General features: G+C 37.8%; 1 protein-coding gene across 1 annotated transcript; it reads left to right on the forward strand.

Moving 5' to 3' along the window:
- The first annotated feature begins 210 nt into the window (after positions 1-210).
- Positions 211-13,875, forward strand: LOC120716443 (protein-glutamine gamma-glutamyltransferase 5-like). Its single transcript, XM_040003993.1, has 15 exons — positions 211-343; positions 2,731-2,901; positions 5,453-5,707; positions 5,850-5,968; positions 6,386-6,514; positions 6,769-6,946; positions 8,313-8,448; positions 9,203-9,312; positions 9,604-9,719; positions 9,862-9,988; positions 10,640-10,941; positions 11,609-11,783; positions 11,894-12,057; positions 12,850-12,983; positions 13,650-13,875. The coding sequence occupies exons 1-15, from the start codon at positions 319-321 to the stop codon at positions 13,795-13,797; spliced, it is 2,289 nt and encodes a 762-aa protein (XP_039859927.1). The 5' UTR covers positions 211-318; the 3' UTR covers positions 13,798-13,875.
- Positions 13,876-16,195: the final 2,320 nt, after the last annotated feature.

Here is a 16,195-nt window from a genome sequence, read left to right on the forward strand (position 1 = left end):
TCCAGACTTATTATTTACACAAATTAGATAGCACTATAAAATACACTTAGGATATTCAGAAACGCGCTAATAATTCAAAGGAAAAAGAATGTAATGCACTGCAGCATCATATTATCCTATGTGTGTGTTTGTGTGGGTGGCTTTTTGAACAGGGAGGAAATGGTTCATCTAGTTTGTGTAATGTAAACTGGGTGACCTGGGGCTGGGTGTGGCAGCTGGTTTAAAATAAATCAGGGCTCAACCACCTGTCAGTGTGGTGCTGAGTCCCAGCCAGAGAGCTTCTCATTGTATCTGAACTGCTGTGGAAAGTCTAGAAAGATGACATCGGAGACCAAACAGTCAAGTAAGTACATTACCTTTTAGACATATATTAACTGAAGTTTATCATCATATCTTTAAGGACTTAATGTATTCTAATTTAAATTAAATTGTTTAATTTAAATAATAACAGTTAAATAGTCTTGTCAAAAGCAGGATTGCATTTGACAAGAGTTTTAGAAAAGTTTGCACCTATTTCAAAGTTTTTATAGAGTTAAAATAAAATCGTGTTATACACTTAGCTTGCATGACCTCAGTTCTCCCAGTTTCTAGAAATCTTACTTGCAGGTGCTGGCAAATAGAAATGAATGCCTTACAACAACAGTCTTCAGAAAGTACATGCCAGAGAATGTTGTGTGAAAAGCTCACATTGACACATTAAACAGGATTTTTGCAGTTTATTCTCTTTACATACACGACAACATGTCTGTGGTCATCATGTGTCAACCTGGAAATTCAAATATATGTTTTGCAAGTTGAAGTTAATCCAAAGTTTCAGATTCAGGCCAGTTTGGCAGAAAATTTAGTTCAGGAAATCTGGAACACCTTCTAAATTCGATCGATGCCCCCATAATCAGTTCGAGTTTCGTACTCAAGTGCCCATTACATGGGCGTAAGAGCAGTTGTTTTTGAATCATATATTAGATTGTTGTGGTTATGTTTGTTTTTTTTATTCGGAAGGCATCTATAAATAATCATAAATATCAAAATATTAGTGCGCGTGATGTTTTGCCTCCCATCCAGGACCACCTCCAATATGTGACACCCTCCATCAGATTGTTTTAGAACTATAGAAACGTCTTCAAACCTAAAAAAGTTTAGTTGCCATATTTTCCGGCACTCGAGTGGCATTATCTGCACAAACTGGTGCAAATAAAATATACAGTATACAAATACAGTGACATGTTTCAGGATTAATAGATTTAAAAAGATCAATATTGAAGACAGGCCAGTTTCAAAAGATAAACACATCGTCTTTTTTGTTTTTCAATTGTGCAGTGCAGACAGATGTAAGGCAACTGAGATTCTAGAAGGAACAAAGTAACATTTAGCAGCTCTGGAAACTGTTTGAATTAAAGATCTAAAATTTTAAGATATCAATGAGACTGTGTTAGAAATATAAATATGAACTTAGGCAAACTTGTAGGCACTGCAAAAAAAAATGTATGTGAAAATATTTAGAAAGCGTTCACAGACTGACTTTAATGTCACAGACAGCCAAAACTTTGTATAGATATTAAGGAGAAGTCCCTTAAATGCATTCCCTCTCTCAGGTGTTTCAGTGTGTATTTCAGGCCAACCTTCATGTATGTTTAGTAAAAAAAAATGTGTATAAATTTCTCTACCCAAGGGGAGAACTCTACATGCTGTAGATTTATAAGTTTAATAAATCTAAAGAAAGTTTATAGTTTTGGGGGTTTTTTCTTACTGTACACCCTTGTTAAAAATGTGAGTAATAGTGACAAAATGTAGACAGTTAACTACAATATGAAAGCAGGTGTGTGCATTTTTCCCTCCCTCACACACACCCAAACCAAACTCACCCACCACGAAATCTAAAAAACTTCATCTCTCCTAACAAAAAGTTATAAATTCACTTTTCATTTCAAACACACTGAGAACCTGTTCAATCTTGTTTCCTAACATTAAAATTAAAAGTTTGACTGTGAAAAGTATTTCTCATATCAATATAGAAAAAGACAAAGTGTTAAGATAGTCTCTCCAAACCTCACTATTTTGTGCTTACGGTAAGTGTTTTTATGAATTGTGTCTCAGTTTTCCATGTTACTTGTCAGTGCAGTGCTTTTCTATGGATTCACCTGTTCTCCTGAACATACCCGTAGGCCTTAAATGTGAGGTTTGTGTTTTGTTTTTATTACCATGCTGTTGGGGTTTGGTTGAGACACGAGCAATGTGTTCATCACTGATTCTGCCCTGTTGAGGCATGCCCAATCCATGCATATTTTTCCTGACATGTAACTTCAACTTTGTGACGTTTGGATGACTCCCATGACAGTGTTTAAATAGTTTTATCTCCACCTTGCCTTGCCCTGGGTTCCTGTCACCAAATTGCTAGATAGAATTGAGACTTTTGACAAGCTGAGGCAGTTTTTTGAGGTGAATCGAGGTCACTAAAATCTTCATCTATTTTAGCATAGAGATGGTATCGGTGTAGCAAGCTTAAAGCCTTTTGCATCCTTCAGTTGCAAATCTTTCCAGGAAACCAAGTTAAAATGTATCAGGAGACTACAGATATGGGTCTTTTTCTTTTATTTTTTGTTTGTTTGTTTTTTAAAGTGTCATGCCATTAAAAATAAGTTTATTAAAATAAAGACTTCACTTTGTGACCTGACTTTCAGATATTTTTGTTCACAGTTAACATTTCTATATTTTATTTTACATTTCTTGCAGTTTTTAAAGGAGTGAATCTCAACTGTGAGACAAACAACACAGAACATGGCACCAAAAAAATCTCAAAGGATCAGCTGATTGTGAGGCGAGGCCAGCGGTTCACCGTGAAAGTTGAACTGACACAGCCGTTCAACCCCAATCTTTACCCGCTCACCTTTACAGCAGTAACAGGTTGGTCCACCATTAAATAATGTTTTTTTGTTTGTTTTTTTGTAAAAAATGCAAACATATTGTATGTAAACCCTCCCAAGTTAAATCCTTATAATAAAAAATATGTCCAAAGTGTACAGAAGATGCTGTTTGATGGGCACTGAACAAACATTTACTGACCCAAAGCTGTTGACTAGGGCTGTCACCGTTAATCACCGTCAATTAACGCCAACACCGCGTTAACTCGGCATATCTCCGTTAACGGGTTAATGCGGATCACCCTTTGTGTTGGGCTGGACTGCGTCAACGGGTTAGCGCGGGTAGCTTGATTAACGTATTAGCGCAGTGTTGGCGAGTAACGGAATACATGTACAAACGTTGCGTATTTAAAATACAAAATATGAGTAACTGTATTCTGTTACAGTTACCGTTTAAAAAGGTGGTGTTACTCTGTTGAAATAAATGGATTACACGGCGGTCTTTTCCTGTTTCATATGTTAGGCTATGCCCTCTCTATCCTTGGTAATTCCACGCCAGTGGAAACCCAAACAAAACACGCATTAAAAGGCTCTAATGTCTGTGTCTCAATCTCGCGGCCCATGTCACCTCTACTTGCTATCCGCATAATGATGTGACGAAATATTTTTTTTAATTATTGTTCAAAAATTATTTAATATGAAGGCAATAGGCACAGTGTTACAGGCATAGCCCTAAACAATGTAGCTTCATGGGCAGTATTGGCCAGTTGTAAGTAAGCTATTAAGACTCTATTCTACACTGTGTTCGTGTTTTCCTCCGAAACAACAAGTTCCATTGGAGCAGCCTTTCAACGCCTCTCTCTGTCTCTCGCTAGCAAAGTCGACCCAGACAACAAAGTAAAGCTAGTTTTCGGCTATGAACTCGACACGGAACCTGACGTATTAGCCAGAGGACCTGTTTTATATACACGAAAAACAGTTTTCTATACGAGATCGTTGCAAAAAGCGCAGCCTTACCTAATGTCCACCCTACTGTTACTCATTTTATATTAAGATTTAAAAATCTAGTTGGTATTGGTATGGCGAGTAACCTTCAGTAATAGTAATACATCACACAGCAATAGTACATTCATGTAGTTGTAAAAAGCATGATAATATATTAAGAAATCCAAAGTATTTAGAATACGTTACTCTCATTGAGTAATGTAATGGAATACGTTACAAAATACATTTTGGGGCATGTATTCTGTAATCTGTAGTGGAATACATTTTAAAAGTAACCTTCCCAACACCGGCAGCCCCACACAAAGGGTGATCCGCGTTAACTCGTTAATGGGGATATGCTGTGTTAATGTGGATTTGGCGTTAACGTCATTTTAACGCGATTAACGCTGACAGCCCTAGTTGGGACTCAAAGCAAAAACCTCCAAGCCCATTGAAGGCACCCTTTTTGAGCTCTGGAAAGGTTTTGATCCAGGAGAAAGTCAGTCTGAGGAATTGATAGCTGCAAACTGTGCATGTTTGGTTTATATAATTTGAATTTATATTTTTTAAATTTAAATATTTAGTTTGCAGTTGTGACACTAAATAAAAGAGATGTTTGAATATTGATTTCCATGTATCAACAGGAGTTTGTTCATGTTTGCTTACTTTTGTTTTCTCTGGTTTTTTTGTTGCTGTTATTTTTATTATTGACATTAACATTTTTGAAAGATCTGTATGGATACATATGAAGAATTTTGTGAAAATCAATACAAAATATAAATTTAAATAATAAATAACAGCTACATGTGGTTAAGTGTAGTTTAAAAAGAGGACCCAAACACAGGAACCAGAATCAGGTATTCCCAACAAAAAGCAGGTTTTACTAATGAGCTGATGGAATTAAAAAAAAAAAAAACTAATTGGGCAATCAGGAGAAATAATATCAGGTGAAACCCATGAGGGTGTGGCAAAAATTGAAAGGGTGAGGAAAAAGCCAGACATGACACATAAGTGAAAGGCTAAATAAACTAAGCTTTACTTAAAGGTGTTTTGCCAGTTAGCACAGTTGGATATGACCACTGTTTGTCTTTTAAACTATCTTTCAGCCTTCTGTTGCAATCAAATTCAAAATGAGCATTGGGTACTGTGAAAAAGTCTTGAGCCACTCCTGGGAAATACAGCAATGAAATGAAAATTTTTACAATTCTGAGTTTGAAAATCAGTATTCGGTATGGCCACCTCTGTTCCTCGATGCAGCCTGAACTCTATTAGGCAAGCCTTCTTCTAGTTTTAAGTAGCTTTCAATGATTGTTTTTTAAAGGTTGGCTGTCATTTATTCTATTCTCCATCAAAATGGGACAGTCTATTAATTTTGTTCTATTATGTGTTTTTCTATGAAGATATACTTTTTCTGCATTGACAGTGTGTTTGGGAACATTTTCATGCAGTAAAATCTTGTCATTTGCCCTGTGTTGACTACTGGAAATGATTCAGGTGTAACTCACACTGGTTAATGATGTCTGTCTTTCATGTACACTCTGTAGTTACAGAGTATTGTATTGTTGGTATTATATTGTCACATCTATGATCTCTGTGAATCCTCTCTACAGGAGAAAATCCATCTGAGGACCTGGGAACAAAGTCATGCTTCGGTATGCCAGACAGAATCCAGCGTTCGCCATCAGCAAAGGCAGTGTGGAAAGTGGAGCTAGAGAAGGGATCCAACCCACCAACAGGCTCCTTGAATTTGACCATTACCCCCCCAGCTGACACTCCAATCGGAAAGTACAACTTAACCGCCAGACATAGGGATGAGGAAACGTTGTTGGCAGAACTGGTTGTGCTCTTCAATCCCTGGTGTTCTGGTAAGTTATCTTTCTATCTGCCGACCTGTTTTCCAGGCTCTCCAGCACTGTTCATCTGTTGCTGTTGTTTTCCTTAAAACCACTATTATCCATCCATTAATCCGTCTGTCTCATGTGGTTATCCCTATTCCCGCCTCTGTAGATGATTCAGTGTTTATGCAGGATGAGAAAGAGAGACAGGAGTTTGTGATGAATGAACGTGGTATAATCTACAAAGGAAGTGGGAACTACATCACATCTATTAACTGGGACTTTGGGCAGGTACAAACACACACACACTGTGTAGGCTTAGTGGATTTGTGATTCTAGGTTTGATAAATCGAAACCGAAAAGTACCACATTAATCATGTTTTTACCAATCAGTCTTTTATTCTAAGAGTTCTATTGTTCAATATGGTAGAGGCGCAAAAAAGATGGTCACTGTTAATGGCTTGTAGGTGTAACTCCTTAATCGGAGAGACATATATTTATATGGTGTGAGACTACTGTAGGTCATTATTAACATGCTATTATGAAGTATAGACTAGTGACATTTTTAGATATTAGCTGCTTCAAGTTAATATTTTACTTTAGAATTAATTAGTTAATGTAAATGCTTCGATTATTTTTGACTCTGCCATTAAGTACGAATAACCTACAGCACTGTAGTTTAAGATAAGATGCTCTCTTCCTGTCTAGTTTGAAGAGGACATGATGAAGATTTGTCTTAAGATGTTGGATGTCAACCCCAAACACCTGGCAAATGCAGCTAATGACGTTTCTGCTCGCTGTAACCCCATCTACGTCAGCCGTGTGGTCAGCGCCATGGTAAGATATTTATGTATATACATGTGTTTTGGACAGATGTACTGTATTTGCACTGCAAGGTTCACCAAGAAGGTAATTTAAAGCATTTTACATAACGTTTAAAAGGCATCATAAACAAAATAACACATTAATTATAAAGCATTACTATAAAGCATTAATTAACAAAACCTTTTGTTAATTAATGCTTTATAGTAATTTTGAGGGGAGCCAAAGCTCACTCACTCACTCACCTTTGTTTTCCTGTTTTGCTCCAGATCAACAGTATTGATGACTGTGGTGTCCTGGAGGGACGGTGGTCAGCTCCATTCTGGGGTGGAACTATACCCTCTCACTGGTCTGGCAGCTATCCCATCCTCAAGCGTTGGTATAACATCGGCTGCCACCCAGTCAAATATGGACAGTGCTGGGTATTTGCAGGAGTGATGTGTTCAGGTACTGACTAACTCTGCAAGTCCTCACTTACATACAGTATCTATTTAGGTGGGTAATATGAATACATACCTAAATATCTGTTATATATACAGTATGTGTTTAGGCAAGTGAAATGAGAAATAAGAAATAAGCTGCCTTATATGGCAGGGCCTTCAGTTTACATACATTATCAACTTTGCTGGGTATACCTGATGTTTATTCATCCAAATATTTAATCAGCCAATCACAGGGCAATAACTCAAAAACTTAATGGCCTATAGACATGGCGAAGGTGCTCTGCGATAGACTGGCAACCTTCACAGGGTGTACCCTGCCTCTCACTCTATGGCAGGTGGGGTAGGCTCCAGCCCCCCTGCGACCCTGAATCAGATAAGCAAAGGAGAAAGGATGGCTGGATGGACATGGTAAGGAAGACCTGCTAAAGTTCAAACTGCATCAGAATTGAGAGAAAGGTTGCAACACCTGGATGACTGAGAACCTTCACATTTAAGTGACTTTAAATGTTACGTGGTTGATCCTACCAGTCGGCTGGTCTGAGTATTTCAAAAACTGCTGATCTACTGGAATATTTTTTTACAAACATTTCTAAGGTTTAAAGTCCTTAAAAGAGAAACTCAATAAGCAGCAGTTCTCTGGGTGAAAATGCCTTGTTGATGATAGCCATCAGAGGATAATGGCTTCAAGCTAATAACAGGGAAAAAAATAACTCAAATAACCACTCACTACAATAAAACTATACAGAGACCTGAAGTGTAGAAACTATAAGTATAACATAAGCAGAAAACCATAAAGAGAACCAGACCCATGAGCAACAATAAATCAAAGAATATTAATTAAACCTGAAACACATGCGATATGACATCTGTCCTCGTTTGTATCAACGGTTCTGGCTGGTACTTGTGGAGCAATGGTGTCTGGGATATTTTCTTTGCAGACTTTGTCCAATTTACCAACTGAGCATCATTTAAATGCCACAGCCTACCTGAGGGTTGCCACTGACCATGTCCCTTGCTATATGACCACAGTGGATTAGAACAGTTCTGAATTTCTGAGGAATGTCTCTGTCATTTTGTTGAATATATGTATGAAGAATAAAGGCAATTGTGGAGGCAAAAGGGTCCTAGCAAGGTATATGTACCAAAGTCTCAAGTTTGTTTACAATTGCCAATTTTCTAGTGCTAATATAGGATTACACTAAAAGTCTGGTAAGCCATAGCTTTAGTGGTTTACTGATTTGTCTTTTCCTTATAACTTTCCATCACTAGGCCAGTGCAACAACATTTAACAATAAGATGCTAAACTAATGTACAATTTGACAAATATCACATTTTTAAAAAATCTGTTTTTTTAATGTTTGTATTTCCAGTAATGCGTCTGCTGGGCATCCCATGCCGTGTGGTCACCAACTACCAGTCAGCTCACGACAGCAACAAGAATCTGATCATTGATGTGTACCATGCTGACTATGGAGTGAGAGAGAAAGAGACCAAGGACAGTGTCTGGTAAGATGACACAAGCTCATATGGCTTATATTGAGAAAGCAAACAGAGAGAGATACAGATCAGAACTAAATTCTGTGGTAAAGAGTTGAACAGTTCCTTTGTACACACACACACACATACACACACACACAGAGGGAGAGAGAGAGTTTCCCTGAGCATTGTACAGTCTTAGTTTCTCACAGAACTAAATAAGGTTAATTTAAAAAACAGAGAGGCACTATATACAACAAACTATAATTTATCCAATTATTTTTCAGTGGTTTTGGAAAAACAAACAGCAGAAATGCTATAGAGCTACAGGGTTGACTTTCAAAAGGTTTTGCTGTTTTTTTCTGTTTTATTAGTACTCAACCACCATCTTGTTCTTGATAAGTCAGACTGCATAAAAGAGGACAAATAAAATTGTGTCCAAAAGCCAAAAAGGCCTTTAATCTTCACTGTGGTTTTACAAAGTATGTCTTGTATGCTTTGGGAGTGGTGACTTTGTCTGAAAGCTTTTAATCTGTCAATAGAAAGAATGTCCTTAGTGTGATTTATGGTGCCATTTCTCAAGCTTAGGGTAGGGTTGGTGTTTACCTTACAATATAACGTTCCTTGATTCAACTGTTGTTGTGATTTGGTGCTATATAAATAAAATTCAATTGAATTGAAGTGAATCACCCAGCCTTCTTTGCCATGTTCTCGAGTTTTTAAAGCCACTGTTGTGTTTCCACTGACTCCAACATCAGAATTTTGTGTCATGTTTATGTTTCAGGAACTATCATGTCTGGTTAGAGTGCTGGATGACCCGAACTGACCTGGGAAAAGATGGTAAATATGACGGCTGGCAAGTTCTGGATCCAACGCCACAGGAGAAGAGCGATGGTATGAACTCTTGTCTCCTCAGATTTTCTTCCTTTGTCTAATGACTTTTCTTTTCCTACTGTAACTATTCATTTTTTGCCAGTAAATATACCAACAATTTTTAAGTATTGTTTTTGAATGTGATATTCGATTGTGTGATTTCTTTTCAGTGCTGTTAGTGATGGCAGCTCCATGGTTAGAAAGTTCCATATTTAGTGCCATGAAGTTAGAATAAAAACTACTCTGTATTAGTAAAGCATGTTTCTTTATTTAATGTTCATCCGATGGCTTTTCTTGCTTGTCCTTTTGCAGGTGCATACTGCTGCGGTCCAGCCTCAGTCAAAGCCATCCTGAATGGAGAAACCGATCTAAAATATGATGCCCCATTTGTTTATGCTATGGTCAATGCTGACTGCATTGACTGGCTGGTTAGTGAACAGAGCTGTACTATATAAATCCACAAATAACATAGTTAGCAGCACCAAAAGAGGAGCAGCCTTTAGTATAATAGCAATATTTATTATTTCAAATTTTGGTTTCTATCGTGTTTCTTTCTTTGTGTCCTGGCAGTGTAAAGCTGATGGCACAATGGTGAATATTTTCTCTGACACCAAGAGAATCGGACAGAATATCTCCACCAAGGCTGTTGGCTCCAACACAAGGCTGGACATCACAGACAGCTACAAGTACAAGGAAGGTGGGTTCACCTAAAAGACGTGTTTCTTGAAGACTTAAATGGAGAATTTTGTTCTTTACCATCCTGATATTATGAAAGTAGATCTCACAAGGGACATGACACTGGTAATGATTTGTCAGTCAGAAGTTACCACTGTTATACCACCCCTATTTATAAAATGAGCATTTTGATGTGTCACATAAATCCTGAAATGAGCATGTGAGGCCAAAATGTTAATTAAGGTCACAGATCAACAGAGTGGTAGTGTAAAAAAAAATTGTTCTTTATTTATCCAGGTAAAAAATCTCATTGAGATTAAAAATCTAATTTCCAAGAGAGACCTGGCATCATGGCAACAAAAATTAAAATTCATGAACAGAACAGGATGTTGCATCCGCCTTTTTATATACAGTCCATGGTGCTAAGTTAGGCTGTCTTTGGTTCTTTGAATGACAGATAGTATTCGGTTAAAAAAAATACTATATAAACCTTGTTTTAACGGTTCACTAGCGATTTGCAAAGAGATTACAAATAAAAATTGGTTTGGTGACTGTGTTCTCTGTTTTTCGATACTAATAAGAAGGTTAAATAAAACCTTTTGGTCAAGACACAGTAGAAATTCTTTAACAAAATTAATTTTCACTCTCACTCTAAAACTTTCCACTCTTACAGGATCTAATGAGGAGAGAACTGTATTTAGATATGCCCTCACCAGAGATTACTCCAGAGATGAAGAGGAAAAGAACAATAGAGGGACAAATAATCCAATCCAGAATGGAGGGACAACAAATGGAACTGGGAATGGAGGAACAACAAATGGAACTGGGAATGGAGGAACAACAAATGGAACTGGGAATGGAGGGACAACAAATGGAACTGGGAATGGAGGGAGGGGAGGGAACAACAGAGAGACTACAAATAATACAAATAACAGCATCCTTCCACTTCCACAAATATCCATGCGAATTGAAGAGGTACATCTCAGTTCCTTATATATGTTTTTATTTTTAGAGCTATTCAAGTAGATCTTAAATATATTTTAGTATTTACCTTTATCTTTTGTTGTGTGAATTTCTGTCTACTTTTTACGAATGTAGCAGTGACCTTTTTTCCACTGTTAACATTTTTTCTATTAACAAAAAAAAAGAACTCCCAGAAATACATACGAACAGGGTCAGTGTCAAAAATCTGAGTTTCTCCTCACTGTGCCGCCTGCGTAAATCCCAACAGTACTTTATGGTTATGACAAATCCGATAACCTTAAATAATGCCACACAACTTATTTAGACTTTAGTTTAAAAAAATAAAAATAAAAGCCATTACCTGTTTTGTCTAAAAGTTTTCTTGTGTTATTTTTTTTACAAGAAAGCAGTTGCATTAAGTAAATGTCACGCAGCCATTTGGAATAAGGTACCGCCCCTCCCTGAGCCTGGTTCTGCCAGAGGTTTCTTCCTGTTAAAAGGGAGTTTTTCTTTCCCACTGTCACCAAAGTTCTTGCTCATAGGGGGTCATATAATTGTTGGGATTTTCTCTGTATGTATTATTGTAGGGTTTACTTTACAATATAAGGCACCTTGAGGCAACTGTTGTTGTTATTTGGTGCTGTATAAATAAAATTGAATTGAATTTGTGGTGCTGCAGGTATCCAAGCCAATGGACGGTCAGGACGTGAGTCTGAAGCTGGTGCTGAACAGTGTGAGCCGCACTGCCAGGCCTGTGTCCATCAAGATCAGCGTCCAGGCCATGAGATACAATGGCTCACCGGTTGAAAACATCCAGACTGAGACAAAGGAAGAGACACTGCAACCTGGGAGAGGTGGGTAAATTGCTGAGGAGTTTCTCACAAGTGTTTTTATTTATTTGTCCGGGGGGGGGGGGGGGACTGCAACAACTATAATTGTCTCTCACTCCCTCTGTCTGCTCCAGATCTGTCCATTCCTATCTTGGTCCCCTTCTTGGTGTACCACAAACACATGGTAGGCTCTGACAGCATGAAGATTTCAGCTGTAGTCACAGATAAGCTGGAGCCAGGAAATGTATACCTAGCAGTGAATGATGTCATTCTGTTGAATCCTCCTATGTCCATCACAGTGAGTAAAAAACTACCATCTCTGTGTCTCCTTAATCATTATGTTGCTTTGTTCGAAGAACAACTGTCACATTAGCTGACTGCTGTTGATTGTTGATAAAATAATATATTATGCTTAATATATACATACTCCTCTAAATACTCTTATAATATAATTATACTTAACTATGTTATGTGCCTTTAAATAAATATAGAATATAATTTCTAATATATATATATATATATATATATATATATATATATATATATATATATATATATATATATATAAAACTAAAGTCTGCAACTATGCCAGCAGCTACTTCAGGCTGTTCTTGGCCAAAGGAGGACTTTGAGCAAATAATGCTACAACTGACATGTTTCTTTTTGTTTTTTTGTTGTTGTTTTTGTTCACAAGTGTGTTAGATACATAAAAGCTTGCTAAAGTAGCACAAAACAAGTAAATAAAATAACTAGCTATAAGTTGGTATAGGTCAAACTGAGCCTGACCTATATAGATGATGAGTCAGTTCCTATTTATACAGTTCATCTTCAGCAGCTTTGGTCTCTATACCAAATTTTGTGTTTGTCCATTAAGGATTGAAATGTGACTCCTGTATCTGTAATTTTATATGATGTGGGCTATCATGTTTATTTTTCATGCATTGCTAATGGTAAAAAAAGAGGCTGGATAAACTGAAGGTATAATTTGTAGTTTATATTTTCAAGCAGGTTGGAATCAAAACTGGACATGCAAAGATTTTTACATTGTTTTACTGACTAATAAGTAAACAGTGAGATTTTTGTTTTTCAGGTTAATGGTCCAGTGAGACTGAACCAAAGGACAGTTGCTGAAGTAGTTTTCATGAACCCAATCAACAAGATGCTGACGGACTGCACTCTGACTATCTCTGGAAGTGGTCTAGTGGATGGGGAGGAAAAATGCATGTATGTGTGAAAGATCTGCTACCTTAATTATTTATTTTGAGCCAAGAGGGAAAGGCAGTAAAAATACTGACTGTGTGAGTGAATGGGTCAATGCTCTATCATTAAGACAGAAAAATCTAGAATTTAATTTTTATTCTTTCTCCTGCAGCCTCTGGAAGTGTTTAAGGGTCTGAGAGTAACATGAAGATTAAATATAAAAACAGAAATCAAATTTGAATTCACAAGTACAAATGGGTTGCTTGTCTCTCTAATATTGATAAAAACCTGCTCTGGAGCGGTTTAGGTCTGCAGCATAAGTTACATAACTATAAACAACAGTGAGAAGCAAACCACCTTTATAACGCTGAAAAACAAGTGTTAGCTCTGACGTTACCTGAATAAGCCCAAATCCTGCTTCATAGTACAAGCCTCAGGACTTTCTAAAGAACGTAGCCCCAGCAAAATCCCTTGAAGGAATAATGATAAGAGGGTCATCTCTTTGTAAAAGTCTTTTCCACAGTCTGAAGTTTTCAGATTTTACCATATCTCAACATTGTTTGGATGTCTGGCAAAGTTGTCTTTTAAACAGGCTTCTAGCGAGTTGTTACTGTGTATAAAATGTTATGTCAAATCCACAAACTAAACATCAACCTTAACAGTTCTGTATTACTCTTATGTTTCCCACAGACTTCCAAATCTGAGGCCAAGCAGCAGGATACGTATCCAGTTGCCCTTTTTTCCAAAGAAGACCGGAAAGAAAACTCTCATGGCTGACTTTGACTGCTCCTCCTTCAGAGACCTGAAGTGCACCTGCACTTTCGATGTTCTACCATAAAACCTACCAGTTTATTTCAGGCTTATAATTCATTCATTCATTTTTACACAACTCTGTATATATATATATATATATATATATATATATATATATATATATATATATATATATATAAACTTTTGAGGCTGCTTTAAAAAGCAACCTTTGTGGGATAAGAGATAATAGTTTTCTTTGTATTTTTCCTTTCTTTCATTCGCTGATTTTCAGAAGAAAAAGCAAGTTTGTGCTTCTGGACAGAAAGTGCTGCACTGATGTTTCATATAAATGCCGCATTCACTGTCACCATGTATTCTGACACAAAAGCTGACACTACTACATATTTTAAGCTGTTACAGCCACTTTAGGTACAAACGCTCAGCTGATGCTCATGTGGCTCGTGAAAATGAATGTTTACATATTATTAAGAATGTAGCTAAACCTGTTGTACAAACAGCAAACTGAAAAACAGACACCTGTATTCTCACTGTGTGTTTTATCAGACTCTGAGCTTTATTAACTACTTTTAAAATATGTATTGGTTAGTGTCCCTGCAAGCTTATTCCTGCTCCTGAAGGAAGCTACAAGCAAGCACATGGCAATCACAGCAGAACAGTAATATTTTCAAATGCTTGCCTGTCAGATTTGCATCTGCTAAATGAACTGGAGCTCTTCATAGTGTTTACGAATGGTACGACACAGTAAGATTTCCTTGTGTTTGCATAAATTCTTCTGGCCTGTTGATGAGAAGGTGTTAAAGTGCCTCCCTGTGGTTGAGAAGTAAACTGGCCTATACTCATGTGTTTTATTTGCACTGTAGATTTTGTACTTTTTTTATGACTATACAAATAAAATACTTATTGGAAGATGGTTAACATTTTTGTTTTTATTAATAATGCTTCTGGCCTTTCTGTCATACTAATAATTTGTATTTTTCAAGAGAGACCTGAGTGTTCTTACACACTACAACTGTCACTCACAGGGGAGATAGGCCTTTGGAGGGCCTGGGAGTTCCCAGAGAGGTGGAGTGTAAGACCCGACCTGACATATATAGACACGGACAAACAGGCACACACAGACACAAACATGCATTCCCACCCTCATGCAAACATATACAAATAATCAGCACTCACCCAACGTAGGGATAGACATACATGGACACTGTACACACAATCACACTCCCCAAACAAACTCTATACCCAAGGCCCAGCCAGAGCACGGAGGCGAAGCACCCCCGAACCCCAAGCCTGCCACACTGGTGATGGCAAGCTATATTGTAGCCACAGCCACCCTGGGGCACACTGACAGAGGCGAGGCTGCCGGACACTGGCGCCACCGGGCCCTCTGACCACCGCCAGTAGGCAACGGGTGAAGTGTCTTGCCCAAGGACACAACGACTGAGACTGTCCAAGCTGGGGCTCGAACCGGCAACCTTCCGATTACAAGGTGAACTTGTACAACAACTCAACAACTCTTGAGCCACGATCGCTCTTAGAACACCCTCTAAGAGCAACCAGAGCCACTAACCAGGTTATGACTACAACCCCTGGGTTAAGCCCTCCAGGGATAACGTCCCTAGGGATTCTCCAGACACCCTAAGCCCGTCCCAACCTCCACATCAACCACAATGGCGAAAGCGGGACCAAACCACGACCCCCCACCCCCGCTAGGTGATGGAGCCGATCAAAGGAGCCCAGAGGGATTGATCTAATGTGGTGGCAGAGGCTGTCTTGAGACTAATGTAATCTATTAGATGGTTTCTATATTGGCTAGAATTAGGATCAAGATCCTGAGCACCAAGAAAACATGCACACAGAGACCCCAACCGGCCCAAACATCAAGGGCACACTGTAAACATTCAAAACTGAGCAATTTTTTTTAAAATTCTTTTTTACATTTTGCCTGAGTCTCAGACTATAAGTACTTCTTTTGCATATATTTTCTCAACTCCGTTTACAAGGTTTCTAACTCTAATAGGAACTCATGTTTGTACATTTAAATTGTACTCGTCAAACTAGATTCCAAAAATAAAAATAAATAAATACATTTAGATTTAAATAGGACACGATGTACCATCGCGAGATTTATGTCGAAACACAATTTGCTCTCTAAATAGAAACCGAACAACTGCTTCTCCCTATCTCATGAGGCGTTCAAGATACAGAAAGGATAGTGCAAAGGACTTTTCACCACGAAAGTAAAACGAGCTGCGCTTTATTATAGCTTCGCGATCAAAAGCTGAAGCATATATAAAAAATCTGCATGTATTATCTTATAAAGTTAAAATTATTGTGGCGATTACTGCTGAAAACTCAACCAGTGAGTCATTTGTGGTTTCTGGTCTCTGAACACACTTTGATCAGATGGTCACCAGAGGGCGCGCCATGCAGGTGAAAGTCCTACACTGACCACAGTACTTGAA

This window comes from Simochromis diagramma, unplaced genomic scaffold (assembly GCF_900408965.1).
Source record: "Simochromis diagramma unplaced genomic scaffold, fSimDia1.1 OVJJ01000320.1, whole genome shotgun sequence".
NCBI classification, from domain to species: domain Eukaryota; kingdom Metazoa; phylum Chordata; class Actinopteri; order Cichliformes; family Cichlidae; genus Simochromis; species Simochromis diagramma.